Source organism: Amblyraja radiata, chromosome 13, assembly GCF_010909765.2.
Source record: "Amblyraja radiata isolate CabotCenter1 chromosome 13, sAmbRad1.1.pri, whole genome shotgun sequence".
NCBI classification, from domain to species: domain Eukaryota; kingdom Metazoa; phylum Chordata; class Chondrichthyes; order Rajiformes; family Rajidae; genus Amblyraja; species Amblyraja radiata.
Genome location: NC_045968.1, coordinates 49689601 through 49705773, shown reverse-complemented (window position 1 = coordinate 49705773; position 16173 = coordinate 49689601). Strand labels below are relative to the sequence as shown.

Genomic DNA, 16173 nt, shown 5'->3' with positions numbered 1-16173 from the left:
TCCTGGCGATGTAGGTAATGATATACAAGTAAAATGTGAGAGAGTGATTTTAGCTAACAAAGATCTTGAAGAAATACAAAACATAGCTAAAGTTCTCAAAGGTAGTTGTAATGTACAAGGTATCGACATAAATATAGTCGGTTGCTTGTTTCAGGTATGCACCAGTGACCTCAGCTGAGGTAGAAAGATGTTTTTCACAACTGAAGCATATTCTGTTTGACAGACGGCATAGTTTAACACCAGATAATTTGAAACAAATGCTAGTAATTATGTGCAACCAGGGAACTTTGGTCATTTAATGTAGAATACCTTTATATTATCATTTTTAACCATATTTTGCCTATTTCAGAGTTTTTTAGCGCCTAAACATCCTGGCACTATTTATAATACTTCTGAACACTCCTCTCAGCACTAAAACCAAGGTGCACTGGGTACAAGGGTGGAAACTTGTAACTCTCCAGAATGTTTGCATGTAATGACAAAAAGCCAAATCTTCACAGATATCTAGCGTTAAGATTTCACAAATTTGCACGGTCATCAGTTTAACATTTTATTTGGATCGATTTAAACATCACAATTTAGGAATTAAAACTAAGCTGATTTCACTGAGGAAATTGGACGTCCAAGAAAATGAACAAAAGGCAAGTCATTGAATGCGTAGGCTTCCATGAAGACAGTAGCTTCATTATCTCAAAATGTACAGGTAAAGCTGCTGTAAACTCTAGAATTTCTGTCTTGGCTCTGGAACTCTTTGCATCTGGACTAGTTTTCCAAACCCACCTCTGCCTGCATCATAATCTGTTCTGTATTCATCACGTACCTGCATGGAAATAAATGAAGTATATAATGCTGTACATTGATTATCAACAGTATAATTTATTAATTCTTCCTTGCCTTCTTTGCCACTTAAGACATTTAGTGTACTAGTTCATGTCAAATTAAGTTAGAATATTTACAAATCTGCTCTAATGCCTTAACCAGGCAGACACTGCAATATTTGCCTAGTGCTTTACCGCCATGGTCGAAAATTCAATGCTGCCCACAGCAAAAATTGTCAGCAACAGTAAAATACATTACAAATCTGCATCTGCACAAAACTGATGTAGAATCCAGGATAAGATAGGACCAATAACAACCACTGCTTTGCTTTTTAAAGAAGCAAATTAGTCACTGGAGACTGGTGCAAAAGGTATAATTTTGGATTTGGAGAGGCAGATACTTCCGATCAGATCTCTCTTCCTATGCACATGCTGCCTGACCTGTTGAATATTCCAAGCACCAGGTTTGCATTGATATTCATTTTCAGGAACCTGATTTTTTTTGATACAATGACCAGTCTATAAAAGCAAAGTTTTGGTTTGGCCTGGGACAAGGACAAACTTTGGCATCTCACAATATCATGACAAATTTTAACTTTTGGATTTTCAGCATCTTTTCATGATGAATCTTTAACTGCATTTATTGAAGTTATATTATAAACAATTATAATCACATTTTTGATTCACTATTACTAAAAGACTGGTTGAATCCTGCAGACAAGGAACTAGATGTTTAAGAAGGAACTGCAGATGCTGGAAAATCGAAGGTACACAAAAATGCTGGAGAAACTCAGCGGGTGCAGCAGCATCTATGGAGCGAAGGAAATAGGCAACGTTGCCCATTTCCTTCGCTCCATAGATGCTGCTGCACCCGCTGAGTTTCTCCAGCATTTTTGTGTACCAAGGAACTGTAGGTGATGATTTACAAAAAAAGACTGCTGGAGTAACTCAGCGGATCAGGCAACATCTCTGAACAACACGGATAGACAACTTTTCAGGTCAAGGCCCTTCAGACTGATTGCTGTAGTGGGGAGAAAGGTGGAGGAAGGACAAAGTCTGGCAAGTGATACATATGAGAGGGGGTTTGATTTACAGGTGGTTGGACAAAGGCCAGAGATGAAAAGATAAATGGTGATGAGATAAGGATAGAAGATGCATGAAGTTGAATTCTCCAATTTAAGGTAACTAACCCTTCCCCCCACCCCCTTGTGTCCCACCTGGATGCACACCCATTTCTCCCACAATCCCGTCTCCATTCACCCATTCCTAATTTCACCTACATTTCTTCCTCTGGCTTCAATTTTCACACCTCTCCTATCCCTATTTCATGACCTTTTCTCTTTCATCTCCAGCCTTTGTACATCCACCTACCAATCAAAACTCTCCTTACCTATATCCACCGATCACTTGTCAGGCTTTGTCTGGCTTCTAACCCCCCCCCCCCCCAATTAGTCTGAAGGACAGTTCTGACCTGGAAAGTAGCCATTCCATGTTCTCCAAAGATGCTGCCTGACCCGTTGAGTTACTTCAGCACAGTGTACTTGAATCCTTAAGTTTTAACTTCAGTGTCATTTCTCAAAACCATCAAGTATCAAATACAAACCACATACCTGACCACCAGATTTTCCTCGGCCAAACTGCCTGCCGTCTTTGAACCCGGTGTCCCAATCTGTCCTGATAATGCGGTCATCCAAACGTGTTCCGTTAATAAACCTCATGCAATGTTCAGAGTCTGCACGTGTGTAAAATCTAAGTAATTCATTAAGGATAAATCATCTCTCAAACAACTTGTGCATTAAGTTACAGTAACAATAGCAATTAATTTATCATGTTTTGGATGAACTGTTCCTTTTGTACAAAATAATTTTAATGCGGGAATATAATAATTCTCTTTTTGAACAAAGCGCTAATATTACAAAAGATAGTCACAAAATGCTGGAGTAACTGCGGGATAGGCAGCATCTCTGGAGAAAATGAATAGGTGTTTTCCAGTTTTTAACCCAATACCACTTGAACCAGAACCAACACTCTTACATGTTCAATTCAATCAATGCCTATGTAAAAACTTGTTCTTTTTATAGTGGTTGTTTCAAAGACGATCAAACATTATCTGTGTCACACACAAAAAGATACTCCACAAAACAGAATCCACATGACGTTTTCTTGATTTTATCCAGGCCCATGATGATTCTTTTGACATCTCCACTTTTTGAGAAGAGTTCATAGATCTGTTCTTCAGTTGTGTAAAATGATAGATTCCCAACATAGAGAGTACAGCTATATCTCAACAGTTTGTCTTGCTCATATCGGCTTCCCTTAAGAACAAAGAAACAAAATTTAAGTCAGGACACATGGAACAAAAATTCATTTGCACAATAGATCTAAATAAACAAGATCACTACCAGGGAAATAAACTCACAATTTGCCCTCCCACAAGATGCTAATAGCATAGAAACAAATTTCAGATCATAAAATCCCAGGGCAAATCTCTGCAATAAGTGTGCCAGTTGCCAAAATGAAAGCTGGTCACTTCTAGACGTACCAAGTGCCCTCCTGAAATAGAATTTTCTACACTTACAAATGGTTGGTCCAAGTCAGTTGTTGGACTTTAGATTTCCCCTGCATTCCTGGCCAGTTTTCAAATGTGTGGGCAAAAACATGTTCGAAAGAACACCAGAAATGTAACTAATGGTAGCCAATATTATCTGTTCAACATAAATATCAGGGACTGTAGCATATAATGCAAACTATCATGTCAGTCTGTACTGAGGAAGTGCAATGTTAGAAACAGATTTTTCAGTATTAAAATAAGATTCAAGTGAATGTTAAAGATACAAATGTATACATACTGCATGTGGATAAATGTGAGGTTATACACTTTGGCGGCAAAAACAGGAAAGTAGATTATTATCTGAATGGTGGCCGATTAGGAAAGGGGGAGATGCAACGAGACCTGGGTGTCATGGTACACCAGTCATTAAAAGTAGGCATGCAGGTGCAGCAGGCAGTGAAGAAGGCGAATGGTATGTTAGCATTCATAGCAAAAGGATTTGAGTATAGGAGCAGGGAGGTTCTACTGCAGTTGTACAGGGTCTTGGTGAGACCACACCTGGAGTTTTGCGTACAGTTTTGGTCTCCTAATCTGAGGAAAGACATTCTTGCCATAGAGGGAGTACAGAGAAGGTTCGCCAGACTGATTCCTGGGATGTCAGGACTTTCATATGAAGAAAGACTGGATAGACTCGGTTTGTACTCGCTAGAATTTAGAAGATTGAGGGGGGATCTTATAGAAACGTACAAAATTCTTAAGGGGTTGGACAGGCTAGATGCAGGAAGATTGTTCCAGATGTTGGGGAAGTCCAGAACAAGGGGTCACAGTTTAAGGATAAAGGGGAAATCTTTTAGGACCGAGATGAGGAAAACTTTTTTCACACAGAGGGTGGTGAATCTGTGCAATTCTCTCCCGCAGAAGGTAGTTGAGGCCAGTTCATTGGCTATATTTAAGAGGGAGTTAGATGTGGCCCTTGTGTCTAAAGGGATCAGGGGGTATGGAGAGAAGGCAGGTACAGGATACTGAGTTGGATGATCAGATTGAATGGCAGTGCAGGCTCGAAGGGCCGAATGGCCTACTCCTGCACCTATTTTCTATGTTTCTATGAGACCTGCACGTAATAAACCCCAACAAGCAACAATGTGATAATGATCAAATAAATCTGTTTCAGTGACATTGATCTGAAAAATAACATCGGCCTGATCACTGAAGAGATCCAAGTTGCTCTTCAAACTAATACATGACATATTGTACAACTCCCAAAGGGGCAACTTGGGCTTAGTTCAACATCTCATCTAAAATTAAATACCTCTAATAGTGTGACACTCCTTCAATATTACACTGATGTGTCACCATGTATTCCTGTACTCCAGTTTCTGGAGTGGCACGTGAAACCACAAATTCAGACATAAAAAGAAGAAAAATAAAATCATAATGTTTTCATTATTGAGGGGTGCCCTTTGACTCAATAAACCTGTACCTGCACTAACAAGAGCAGCCCCACTCGACCACACTCCCTTTCCTTCCTGGTCCAGCAAATCCCAATAATAAATGTTTTGACCAATCTTTTTTGTTTATTCATGACATGCCCAAATCATTGCCCTAATCAGCATTGATTATATATTCTTAATTGCCTTGAATCTTGAGAGAGGATGTTAACTTGATGAATAAATCTTGAATTATCTAGAATCAGAGAAAACCCACAGATCTTATAACAAATATCCACAGCTCACAAAATACACATTCAGATCTGTTACATGCTCTCCAGGAAATTGATTGTGACCAATTGGACAATACCCACTGGCCAGTCAGTTAATAAGAATATAATTTGTCAGATATAATTAGTTCAAAACATTCTCAATTTATTAATATAGTCCAGCCTGCTGATTATGTCCAAGTCTTGGTATTAGCAACACATCACATAAAAAAGAAAATGTATTCTGACTGTCACAACTTCTTTGGTCACACTCAGAGATATTAATTGTTCTACTCATCCCTCATTAAAAACCACCAAAACGCAACTTGTTTTCACTCTCATTCAGAGTTTTAATGGTTTCAGTTTAACTGTTTTTACAGATACCACCTTAACCTGTTGAGTGTTTCCAGCATTTATTTCAGATTTTTCAACATTCAGATTTAATTTACTTTAGAAATATGAACTTCAGTAGACTAATCAGCTCATGAGCCTGCTTCCCCAATCAATAAGAACACGTCTGACCCAATTAATCATCACTCTCAGTCCATTTTCCTCCTTATTTCCCTATAGCCCTTAAATACAGTAAAACTCAATTAATCCGCTATCCAGCTATTTGGAAATTCTAATGGTCAGGCATCTGGTTCATCAGGCAATGATTGTCATATTTTTATTCAGAGAGTGGATGCCAGAGGTGGTACTTGAGGCAGACACTATAACAGCAGTTAAAAGACACTTGTGGGTTACATGTACATGTAGAAACAAAGAGGTGCAGATACTGGTTTACAAAAAAAACAAATTGCTGAAGTAACTCAGAGGGTCAGACAGCATCTCTGAAGAACATGACAAGGTAATGTTTCAGGTTGGGACCCATTGGACTGATTTGGGGCTAGGGAGGGAAGAGGAGGAAGCTGGAAGAGAGGATGGGCGTAGCAGGTAATCAGTTAATACATGCGAGGGTGTTTGTGGTCGACAGATGGTTGGATAAACCCAGAGATTAAAAAACAGGATATGAGACAAAGGGATTGATGAGTTGCAAATTGTGACGCTCTAGTAAGGAATATTGAAGGGGAGGTTGGAATGAAATGTGTGTCCGGGTGAGACACGAGTGGAGGGGGAAAGATGGGAAAGTAAGAGCAGGTGTGGGGGTGTTTGCAGCAACCTAAAATTGGAGATTTCAATGATCATACTGCTACGTTGTAAGCTAGCCAATGTGAAGTGGTGTACATTCAGTTTGCGTGTGGCCTCATTTTGACAATGGAGGTGACCCAGGATAGAGGTTCAAATGGGAAGGGAAATTAAAATGTTTAGCATCCAGGAGATCCAGTAGACCTTGGCGAACCAAGCACAAATGTTCGGTACATGGAGAGGAAAGGTTTAGAGAGATTTAGGCCAAACTCAAGCAAATGGGACTAGCTTAGATTGGGCATCTTGGTCAGCATGGATGAGTAAGAACTTAATTGTTCTGTTTCAGGATATATGACAATAAAACACACTTGACTCTTGGGCTAAAGGGCCTGTTTCCGTGCTGTATAACTCTAAGACTCATTCCCAATTGACTTAGAAACATAGAAAGTAGGTGCAGAAGGAGGTCATTCGGCCCTTCGAGCCAGCACCGCCATTCATTGTGATCATGGCTGATCGTCCCCTATCAATAACCTGTGCCTGCCTTCTCCCCATATCCCTTGACTCCTCTAGCCCCTCGAGCTCTATCTAACTCTCTCTCAAATCCATCAAGTGACTTGGCCTCCACTGCCCTCTGTGGCAGGGAATTCCATAAATTCACAACTCTCTGGGTGAAAAAGTTTTTGCTCACCTCAGTCTTAAATGACCTCCCCTTTATTCTAAGATTGTGGCCCCTGGACTTGACAAATAATGTATGTTCCACGCTCTTGATAAATGGACCAGGGATGCTCAAAGGTACCCCCAAAAATATAATATTCACCAATTTATAACGCCATGTAACACCTTGAAAAAAAAAGTGAATAAAAAAATGTAGGTAGACACAAAATACTGGAGTAACTCAGCGGGACAGGCAGCATCTTTGGTCCTTCTCTCTCCAGAGATGCTGCCTGTCCCGCCGGGTTACTCCAGCATTTGGTGTCAATATTCTGTGTAAACCGGCATCTGCAGTTCCTTCCTACACTCAACGATTCAGCCGCTACGACTCTCTAGGGTGGAAAACTCCAGAGATCCGTGGTACTCTGGATGGGAACTCTTGCTGAGCTCCGCCGCTATTCGGTGGCCGGGATGGGGGAAGGTCCAGGGCCGGGGGAGCGGGAAATCAAATGCCGAGGACTCGTTACCCGAAAGTGCTGGTCCCGGTACTGGCTCAGCTCCACGTGAGAGTCGCTGTTGAGAGCGTTCAGCAATGCCGCCATCATTCCGGCTGCGAGGGAAGGAAGGAAGGAACGAAACCACGCGGCCACCAAGGAAAATACAAACTTCTGGCCAAATATACTGATATCTTTGCTCCTGGCGAAGACGGAGCGGCCAATCCGCGTGCAGGAAGCCGATCCCCCGCCAAAGATGTCCGGCTGATCACCGAGCCCCAACTTGCCGTTCCGGGTGCTTATCTGCCCGGGCACCGCTGTAGGATCTTTGCCTTCAAGAGCAAAGATACTAAAGGAGCTCCACTAATATCTTTGTTCAAGAGTGTTTTGTTGTTATATGTCCCAGGTAGAACAATGGAATCATTACCTGCAGAAGCACAACATGTAAACATAGTACACAGCAAACAATATAATAAATGAGAGAAGAAACTGAGTGTGTGTACATACATATATATAATATATATGTACGTACACACACTGCAGTCATATATATATATATATATATATATATATATATATATATATACGTGTGTGTATGTGGGTATTGAACATTGTTTTCTTCTGTATACACACACGCAAATATAAAAAAAACAATCATAGTGCAATAGTAGTCTATGTAGTTCTATGTAGTTCAGAGCAAAGATAATAGAGGAGCGCTCCTCTAGTATCTTTGGTTCAGAGCTAATTTGGAGGTTGTAGTGTTTAATGAGTGTGTGGCCAGGGTGATGTGGTTCTTTAAAAACAATCACAGACGTGTATAGACAACAAAAGCTGGAGAAACTCAGCGGGTGAGGCAGCATCTATGGAGAGAAGGGTCTCGACCCGAAACGTCGCCTATTCCTTCTCTCCATAGATGCTGCCTCACCCGCTGAGTTTCTCCAGCTTTATTGTTTACCTTAGATTTTTCCAGCATCTGCAGTTCTTTCTGAAACAGACGTGTATAAATCATTATCATGTGTAGTCGTTGTTGTAAACAGACAGGAATAGATTTGAAAGCGGATCCGCTGGGCTCCACCCATCAATGTGTGACGGGAGCTGCTGCAGACCAAAGATCTTAGACCTTTCCCTTTCCGATCTCCACACCCCATTTCCTCCTCTGCTTTAAGATCTTTGCTGCAGACGGAGCCATCGAGCGGGTCTCTATGGTCTCCCAGGCGGGCGGGCAGTGGGTGATTCATTGAGCGGGCGGTGTCGGCCATGGTCCTGCGAAGGTTGCTGCTGACACTGGTCAACAACGCGCAGCTGGTGGAGAAGCTGTCGGAGACTCGGCCGATCCGCAAGGCGGCCCAGCTCACGGCCTACGCCATCATCCGGCTGCAGCTGAGCGGCCAGGAGGCGGCCGAGCGTCTGGGCCGCACCAGCACCCTGGCCCAGAGGGCGAGCCGCCTCAAAAAGGCACTGATGGACTTGCAGAAGAAACAGAAGTAAACCCGGTGTCTAGAGGCGGCAGCTGGAGCTGGAACAAGGACATCATGGAAGAGGCAGAGCAAGAAACTGCTGTCTAGGAAGGACAGACCCGGGAACATGGCTGCACAGATCTCTGTGTCCAACTTGCACTGCAACCGGCTTGTCGAATTGAGGATAAGGTCGAAATCATATACCAGGCCAAACTAATCACATGATGACTTTCCTAGAGGACAATGTGTTGGCCTCACACTTTCTTCCTGTAATTGTATGAAATGTGATTGAAAATGTACTCGAATATACTGAAGCTTGAATAATGACAACTTTAAAAGACTATTGAACAGGAAATGCAATTGGAAGAAATAAACATGCTTTTTGGCCGACTGTATTGATCCAGTGACACTAAACCTATAATTATAGTATTCTTCACCCTATCAGCATCAACTTCCTTCTGATTCTAATTTGCAGTTGGGGCTGTTTACAGCAAAGATCCTATAGCGGAGCTATAGGATCTTTGGTTTACAGTGGATATTCGTGTGTGTGTGTTTATATATATAATCGTATCATGGTCTGCTACAATTATTTGATAAAGTTGTGCACCTATTTTTGATTTATACCACAAGATTATTTTGTTTGTTGTGAGGAATTAACATGAATGGACGTTATTGTATAATGCTGTTGAATTCAGTAAAATGGCCAAAAGTGATTAATGGTATTGATAAATAATAAGATTGACCCTAATATTTCTTTATCTGGCTCATTCTTTGGGAATGTACTAGATAATCATATATTATAGTACGGAACAAAAAAACTTCCTTGAAGACGTATTCATTCCTTCATCATTGTTGAAAACATTAGCGCTGGTTTCCGACGTGAATGGTGACAGACGCACCACACATCTCTGTCCTCCAGTTCCTGCGGACTTCCGCCACTGAAAGTATAGGATTTTGGTTTGTGTGCTTTATCATCATTCCTTACAATGCTATGTACAACAGTGATCGCAACTTCTACTGAAGTGTGGATGGCCGTTGGCTCGATAGCTCATCCGCCCTTTGACAGGTCTTGTTTTTGGTCCTGCTGGGGGTCCACAGTCCCCTCCTCACCTGGCAAACCAGATGGGGGAGACGGTTTAGTCGCTGACTATCCAACCATGGAGCAGGTGGCGGGGGGAACTCCCCCCGACCTGACCAGAAGTAGGTAGACACAAAAACCTGGAGTAACTTAGCGGGATAGGCCGAATCTCTGGAGAGAAGGAATGTGTAACGTCTGCTGTATGACCCTGTTGTGACTAGCACAATGAATACACGTCCAACATCTTGTAAGAAGAGTTTATTCTACAACAAACTGAAACTTCTAGAAGGGTTCAGTATTGATGTGGATAGCAAACTGGCTGGCAGACAGGAAGCAAAGAGTAGGAGTTAACGGGTCCTTTTCAGAATGGCAGGCAGTGACTAGTGGGGTACCGCAAGGCTCAGTGCTGGGACCCCAGCTATTTACAATATATATTAATGATTTGGACGAGGGAATTGAATGCAACATCTCCAAGTTTGCGGATGACACGAAGCTGGGGGGCAGTGTTAGCTATGAGGAGGATGCTAGGAGGCTGCAAGATGACTTGGATAGGCTGGGTGAGTGGGCAAATGCATGGCAGATGCAGTATAATGTGGATAAATGTGAGGTTATCCACTTTGGTGGCAAAAACAGGAAAGTAGACTATTACCTGAATGGTGGCCGATTAGGAAAAGAGGAGGTGCAACGAGACCTGGGTGTCATGGTACATCAGTCATTGAAAGTAGGCATGCAGGTGCAGCAGGCAGTGAAGAAAGCGAATGGTATGTTAGCATTCATAGCAAAAGGATTTGACTATAGGAGCAGGGAGGTTCTACTGCAGTTGTACAGGGTCTTGGTGAATCTAAGGAAGGACATTATTGCCATAGAGGGAGTACAGAGAAGGTTCACCAGACTGATTCCTGAGATGTCAGGACTTTCATATGAAGAAAGACTGGATAGACTCGGCTTGTACTCGCTTGAATTTAGAAGATTGAGAGGGGATCTTATAGAAACTTACAAACTTCTTAAGGGGTTGGACAGGCTAGATGCAGGAAGATTATTCCCGATGTTGGGGAAGTCCAGAACAAGGGGTCACAGTTTAAGGATAAAGGGGAAATCTTTTAGGACCGAGATGAGAAAAACATTTTTTACACAGAGAGTGGTGAATCTCTGGAATTCTCTGCCACAGAATGTAGTTGAGGCCAGTTCATTGGCTATATTTAAGAGGGAGTTAGATGTGGCCCTTGTGGCTAAAAGGATCAGGGGGTATGGAGAGGAAGCAGGTACAGGATACTGAGTTGGATGATCAGCCATGATCATATTGAATGGCGGTGCAGGCTCGAAGGGCCGAATGGCCTACTCCTGCACCTATTTTCTATGTCACTTGAACTCAGTCACGAGGCATAGGCACATTTGCCAGCTTCTGCTCTTGGCCTCAAGGGGCGCTGGCATTTACATTACATATACATCACAGAATGGGTGACATTTCGGGTCGAGACCCTTCTTCAGACTGTTTAGGGATAAGGGAAACAATGGATATAGATGATGATGTAGAGATAAAGAACAATGAATGAAAGATATGCAAAAAAATAATGATGATAAAAGAAATAGGCCATTGTTAGCTGTTTCACCAGTCTAGTGCAACTTGGGTGGGGGAGGGATAGAGAGGGAGGAAATGCCGATGCTACCTGAGGTTGGAGATATCAATATTCATACCACTGGCCTGTAAACTGCCCAAGCGAAATATGAGATGCTGTTCCTCCAATCTGCATTTAGCCTCACTTTTTTTTAAAATTTCAAAATATACTTTATTCGAGAAATAAATATACCCAATACATGATTCTTACAACACTCCATCTTGTAAGACTCCATCTTGTAAGACTCCTGGCCAGGACCTGCCCCGAAAGCAGTGGACAACCCACAAATGCTTGAGGACAGGCGTCGGACGCTATGGAGTAGCGATGAAGAGGTGGGGCCTCGTGGACAGCGCCTCCTGCGAGTGTGGGGTCCCAACACAGACAGTGGAGCACACAGTCACCAGTTGCCCCAAACACCGGCCACCGAATGGTGAACGAGGTCTGATTGACCTGGATGATGACACGTTGGCCTGGCTCGCCTCAACGGAGCTGCAAGTCTAAAAGACATACGACAGAAGAAGAAGGCAAGACTCCATCCAACATTCTCGGAGGTTATACATACATTCAATACTGTTTACACAAATATATCCCCACCCTTGCCACTCATGTGGCCCACTGGCGTGGAATCTCTTCCCTTATTTTCCACCACACCCTGCCCACCCATGTCCAGCAGCGGAAAGACTTTAGACTGTGGTCCTCTCCCACAGAGCCTTGGCATTGGCTGCAAGCTTCAGTGCGTCCCTCAGCACTTACTCCTGCAATCTACAGTAGGCCAGTTGGCAACATTCCCTGACAGACATCTCGCTCCGCTGGGAGATCAATATAGCTTGGGCAGACCAAAGAGCGTCTTTCACCAAGTTGATGACCTTCCAGCTGCACTCAACTTTGGGGTCAATGCAAGTTGACTAAAAATGTGCTATATAAATAAAAAAAGAAGAAAGAAAAGAAGAAAGAATGTCAAGTCTCTGGGAATATAAATGACAGAGTCCTCTGTGACAGAGCTGTTCGGAATAAATCGTGACAGGGACCCTTGCAAACCTCTCCAGACTGTCTTTGCAAATCCACACTCTGCAAAGAGGTGGGCAACTGTCTCCTCCATAACAGCCATCCCGAGAGCAGCGTGCACTAGTAGTGAGGTTCCGACGGTGCAGGAAGGATCTGACTGGGAAGACTCCCCTCACCTCATCCGAGCTAGGTCTTGGTACTTGTTGGTGAGTTCTGGCGATGAGGCATTTCGTCAGACAAGCTGGGCAGTCTGCTCTGGGAACCACACCACAGGATCCATGGAGTCATTTCCCAAAATTGCCTGCAGGACGTGCGGGCTGACCACTGCCCGATGGACTTGTGGTCAAAGGTGTTAGTCCGGAAGAACCTTTCCATGAATGACAGATGGTGCGGCAATGTCCAGCTGACTGGCACATTGCGTGGCATCTGCACCAGGCCCATCCTTCGCATCACTGGGAACAGGTAGAACCTTAGTAGGTAGTGACACTTGGTGCCCACATGCCTTGGCTCTACACGAAGTTGGCCATCAGGGTGAGGGCGATGTTGGGCACGCTTTTACCCCCGTTGTCTGCCGACTTGTGCATTGTGGCCTTTCGCACTAGGTCCATCCTCGACCCCCAGATGAACTGGAAGACGGCCCGGGTGATCCCTGTGGAGTAGGAGGGAGGGACAGGCCACACTTGCGCCAAGTACAGCAGCCCCGAGAGCACCTCACACCTGATGACCAAATTTTTTCCGGTTATAGAGAGGGAGCGCTGCTTTCACAGCTCCAGTTTCTTCCCCACCTTGGCTATCCACTCCAGCCAATTCTTGTCACACGCCCCAGCCCCCCCTTCCCCCCACCCCCAAACCAGATCCCCAACACCTTCAAGAAGTCAGGCTTGATGGTGAAGAGGACGGAAGATCGGTCTGGCCAGTTGCCAAAGAGCATGGCCTCGCTTTTCCTGCGGTTCACCCTGGCTCCCGTGGCCGACTCAAACTGATTGCTGACACTAATCAATCTGCGGACCGACCCTGGATCCGAGCAGAAGACGGCAACATCGTCCATGTACAGGGAGACTTTGACTTAAGTGCCCCCACTGCCTGGCAATGTCACTCCTCTTTTGCTCACGTCCTTCCTGATGGACTTGGCAAAAGGTTCTATACAACAGACGAACAAGACATGGGAGAGAGGACAACCCTGCCTGACTCCAGACCTGACAGGGAAGCTGTCTGATTCCCACCCATTGATTTGGACTGCACAACAGATATCAGTGTAGAGCAGTTGGATCCAATTCCTGATTCCATCCCCAAAGCCCATTTTGGAGAGCAGGTCCCTCATGTACTTGTGCGATATCCTGTCAAGTGCCTTCTCCTGGTCCAACCTGACTAGGCAGGCATTCACCCGTCTGTCATGCACGTGGGCAATGGTATCTCTCTGCAGCACCAGGCTATCTGAGATTTTTCTGCCAGGAACAGCACAGGATCACCTGTCCCAGAGCAGACTTGACCCGGTTGGCGATGGCCTTAGACAGGATCTCGTAATCAACATTCATAGAAACATAGAAACATAGAAATTAGGTGCAGGAGCAGGCCATTCGGCCCTTCGAGCCTGCACCGCCACTCAATATGATCATGGCTGATCGTCCAACTCAGTATCCCGTACCTGCCTTCTCTCCATACCCTCTGATCCCTTTAGCCACAAGGGCCACATCTAACTCCCTCTTAAATATAGCCAATGAACTGGCCTCGACTACCCTCTGTGGCAGAGAGTTCCAGAGATTCACCACTCTCTGTGTGAAAAAAGTTCTTCTCATCTCGGTTTTAAAGGATTTCCCCCTTATCCTTAAGCTGTGACCCCTTGTCCTGGACTTCCCCAACATCGGGAGCAATCTTCCTGCATCTAGCCTGTCCAACCCCTTAAGAATTTTGTAAGTTTCTATAAGATCCCCTCTCAATCTCCTAAATTCTAGAGAGTATAAACCAAGTCTATCCAGTCTTTCTTCATAAGACAGTCCTGACATCCCAGGAATCAGTCTGGTGAACCTTCTCTGCACTCCCTCTATGGCAATCCTCAGATTTGGAGACCAAAACTGTACGCAATACTCCAGGTGTGGTCTCACCAAGACCCTGTACAACTGCAGTAGAACCTCCGTGCTCCTATACTCAAATCCTTTTGCTATGAAAGCTAACATACCATTCGCTTTCTTCACTGCCTGCTGCACCTGCATGCCTACTTTCAATGACTGGTGTACCATGACACCCAGGTCTCGCTGCATCTCCCCTTTTCCTAGTCGGCCACCATTTAGATAATAGTCTGCTTTCCTGTTTTTGCCACCAAAATGGATAACCTCACATTTATCCACATTATACTGCATCTGCCAAACATTTGCCCACTCACCCAGCCTATCCAAGTCACCTTGCAGTCTCCTAGCATCCTCCTCACAGCTAACACTGCCCCCCAGCTTAGTGTCATCCGCAAACTTGGAGATATTGCCTTCAATTCCCTCATCCAGATCATTAATATATATTGTAAATAACTGGGGTCCCAGCACTGAGCCTTGCGGTACCCCACTAGTCACTGCCTGCCATTGTGAAAAGGACCCGTTTACTCCTACTCTTTGCTTCCTGTTTACCAGCCAGTTCTCTATCCACATCAATACTGAACCCCCAATGCCGTGTGCTTTAAGTTTGTATACTAATCTCTTATGTGGGACCTTGTCGAAAGCCTTCTGGAAGTCCAGATACACCACATCCACTGGTTCTCCCCTATCCACGCTACTAGTTACATCCTCGAAGAATTCTATAAGATTCGTCAGACATGATTTACCTTTTGTAAATCCATGCTGACTTTGTCCAATGATTTCACCACTTTCCAAATGTGCTGCTATCCCATCTTTAATAACTGACTCTAGCAGTTTCCCCACTACCGATGTTAGATTCAACAATGTAATCGGTCTCCAATTCCTTATATCCTTCATCTCCCCCATCTGCTTGTAGATCAAGGTGATGCTTCCCTTCGTCATAGAGTCTGACATGCTGCCGGCTAGAAGCATGTCATTGTACACTTCCAGCAGGTCCGGGCCCACCCAGTCCCACATAGCCGAATACAACTCGGCCAGTAAGCCATCGCTTCCGGGAGTTTTACTCGAGTCAAAGGAACGGATGGAGCCCGTCAGCTCCTCTAGGGTCAGTGGTTGGTCCAGACTCTCCCGCTTGCAGTCTTCCAAGACATCGTGATAGAGGACAGGAAGTTCTGGGAGGCGGTGCTGTCTGTGGCCTTTCTGTCATACAAATCCGTATAAAAGGTTCTGCAGATCCTCAGCATGTCCGTCTGCAAGGATGTTACCGTGCCGTCCTCCTCCCTAAAGCTGTTCATCACAGAGCTCCCCCTGTGAACCTTATGGAAGAAGAAGCACAGCACGTCTCATCCTGCTCCACGTGGCGGACTCTGAATCGGAAGATGATCTTGGAGGATTCGGAGGTAAAGAGTGAGCTTGCCGGTCCTTCAACTTTCTAAGTTCCACCCTCTCGACCTGAGAAGGAGCAGTTGCTGCAAATCAGTCTGGAATTGGCCCATTTCCCTCTGTCTTGCTCTGAACCCCTTTAAATATGAAGAACCTCTTGATGTTCTTGGTTGCGTCCCACCAGTGTGTCGGGGAGTCAAAGATGGGCTTCACAGTTCTCCAACATGCATAGTCCC

The 16173-nt window shown here is 44.4% G+C and overlaps 2 protein-coding genes across 2 annotated transcripts; one reads left to right on the top strand and one right to left on the bottom strand.

Annotated features, from left to right (window-relative positions):
- Positions 1 to 548: 548 nt before the first annotated feature.
- ncbp2 (nuclear cap binding protein subunit 2) lies at positions 549 to 7595 on the bottom strand. The gene is made up of 4 exons (XM_033032055.1): positions 7369 to 7595; positions 2952 to 3133; positions 2429 to 2567; positions 549 to 820 (listed from the first exon to the last, which is right to left on the bottom strand). Exons 1-4 carry the CDS (start codon positions 7444 to 7446, stop codon positions 722 to 724), a joined length of 498 nt encoding a protein of 165 aa, XP_032887946.1. The 5' UTR covers positions 7447 to 7595; the 3' UTR covers positions 549 to 721.
- An 895-nt stretch (positions 7596 to 8490) lies between these two features.
- Positions 8491 to 9187, top strand: ncbp2as2 (NCBP2 antisense 2 (head to head)). The gene has a single exon (XM_033032053.1). It carries the CDS (start codon positions 8593 to 8595, stop codon positions 8821 to 8823), a length of 231 nt encoding a protein of 76 aa, XP_032887944.1. The 5' UTR covers positions 8491 to 8592; the 3' UTR covers positions 8824 to 9187.
- Positions 9188 to 16173: the final 6986 nt, after the last annotated feature.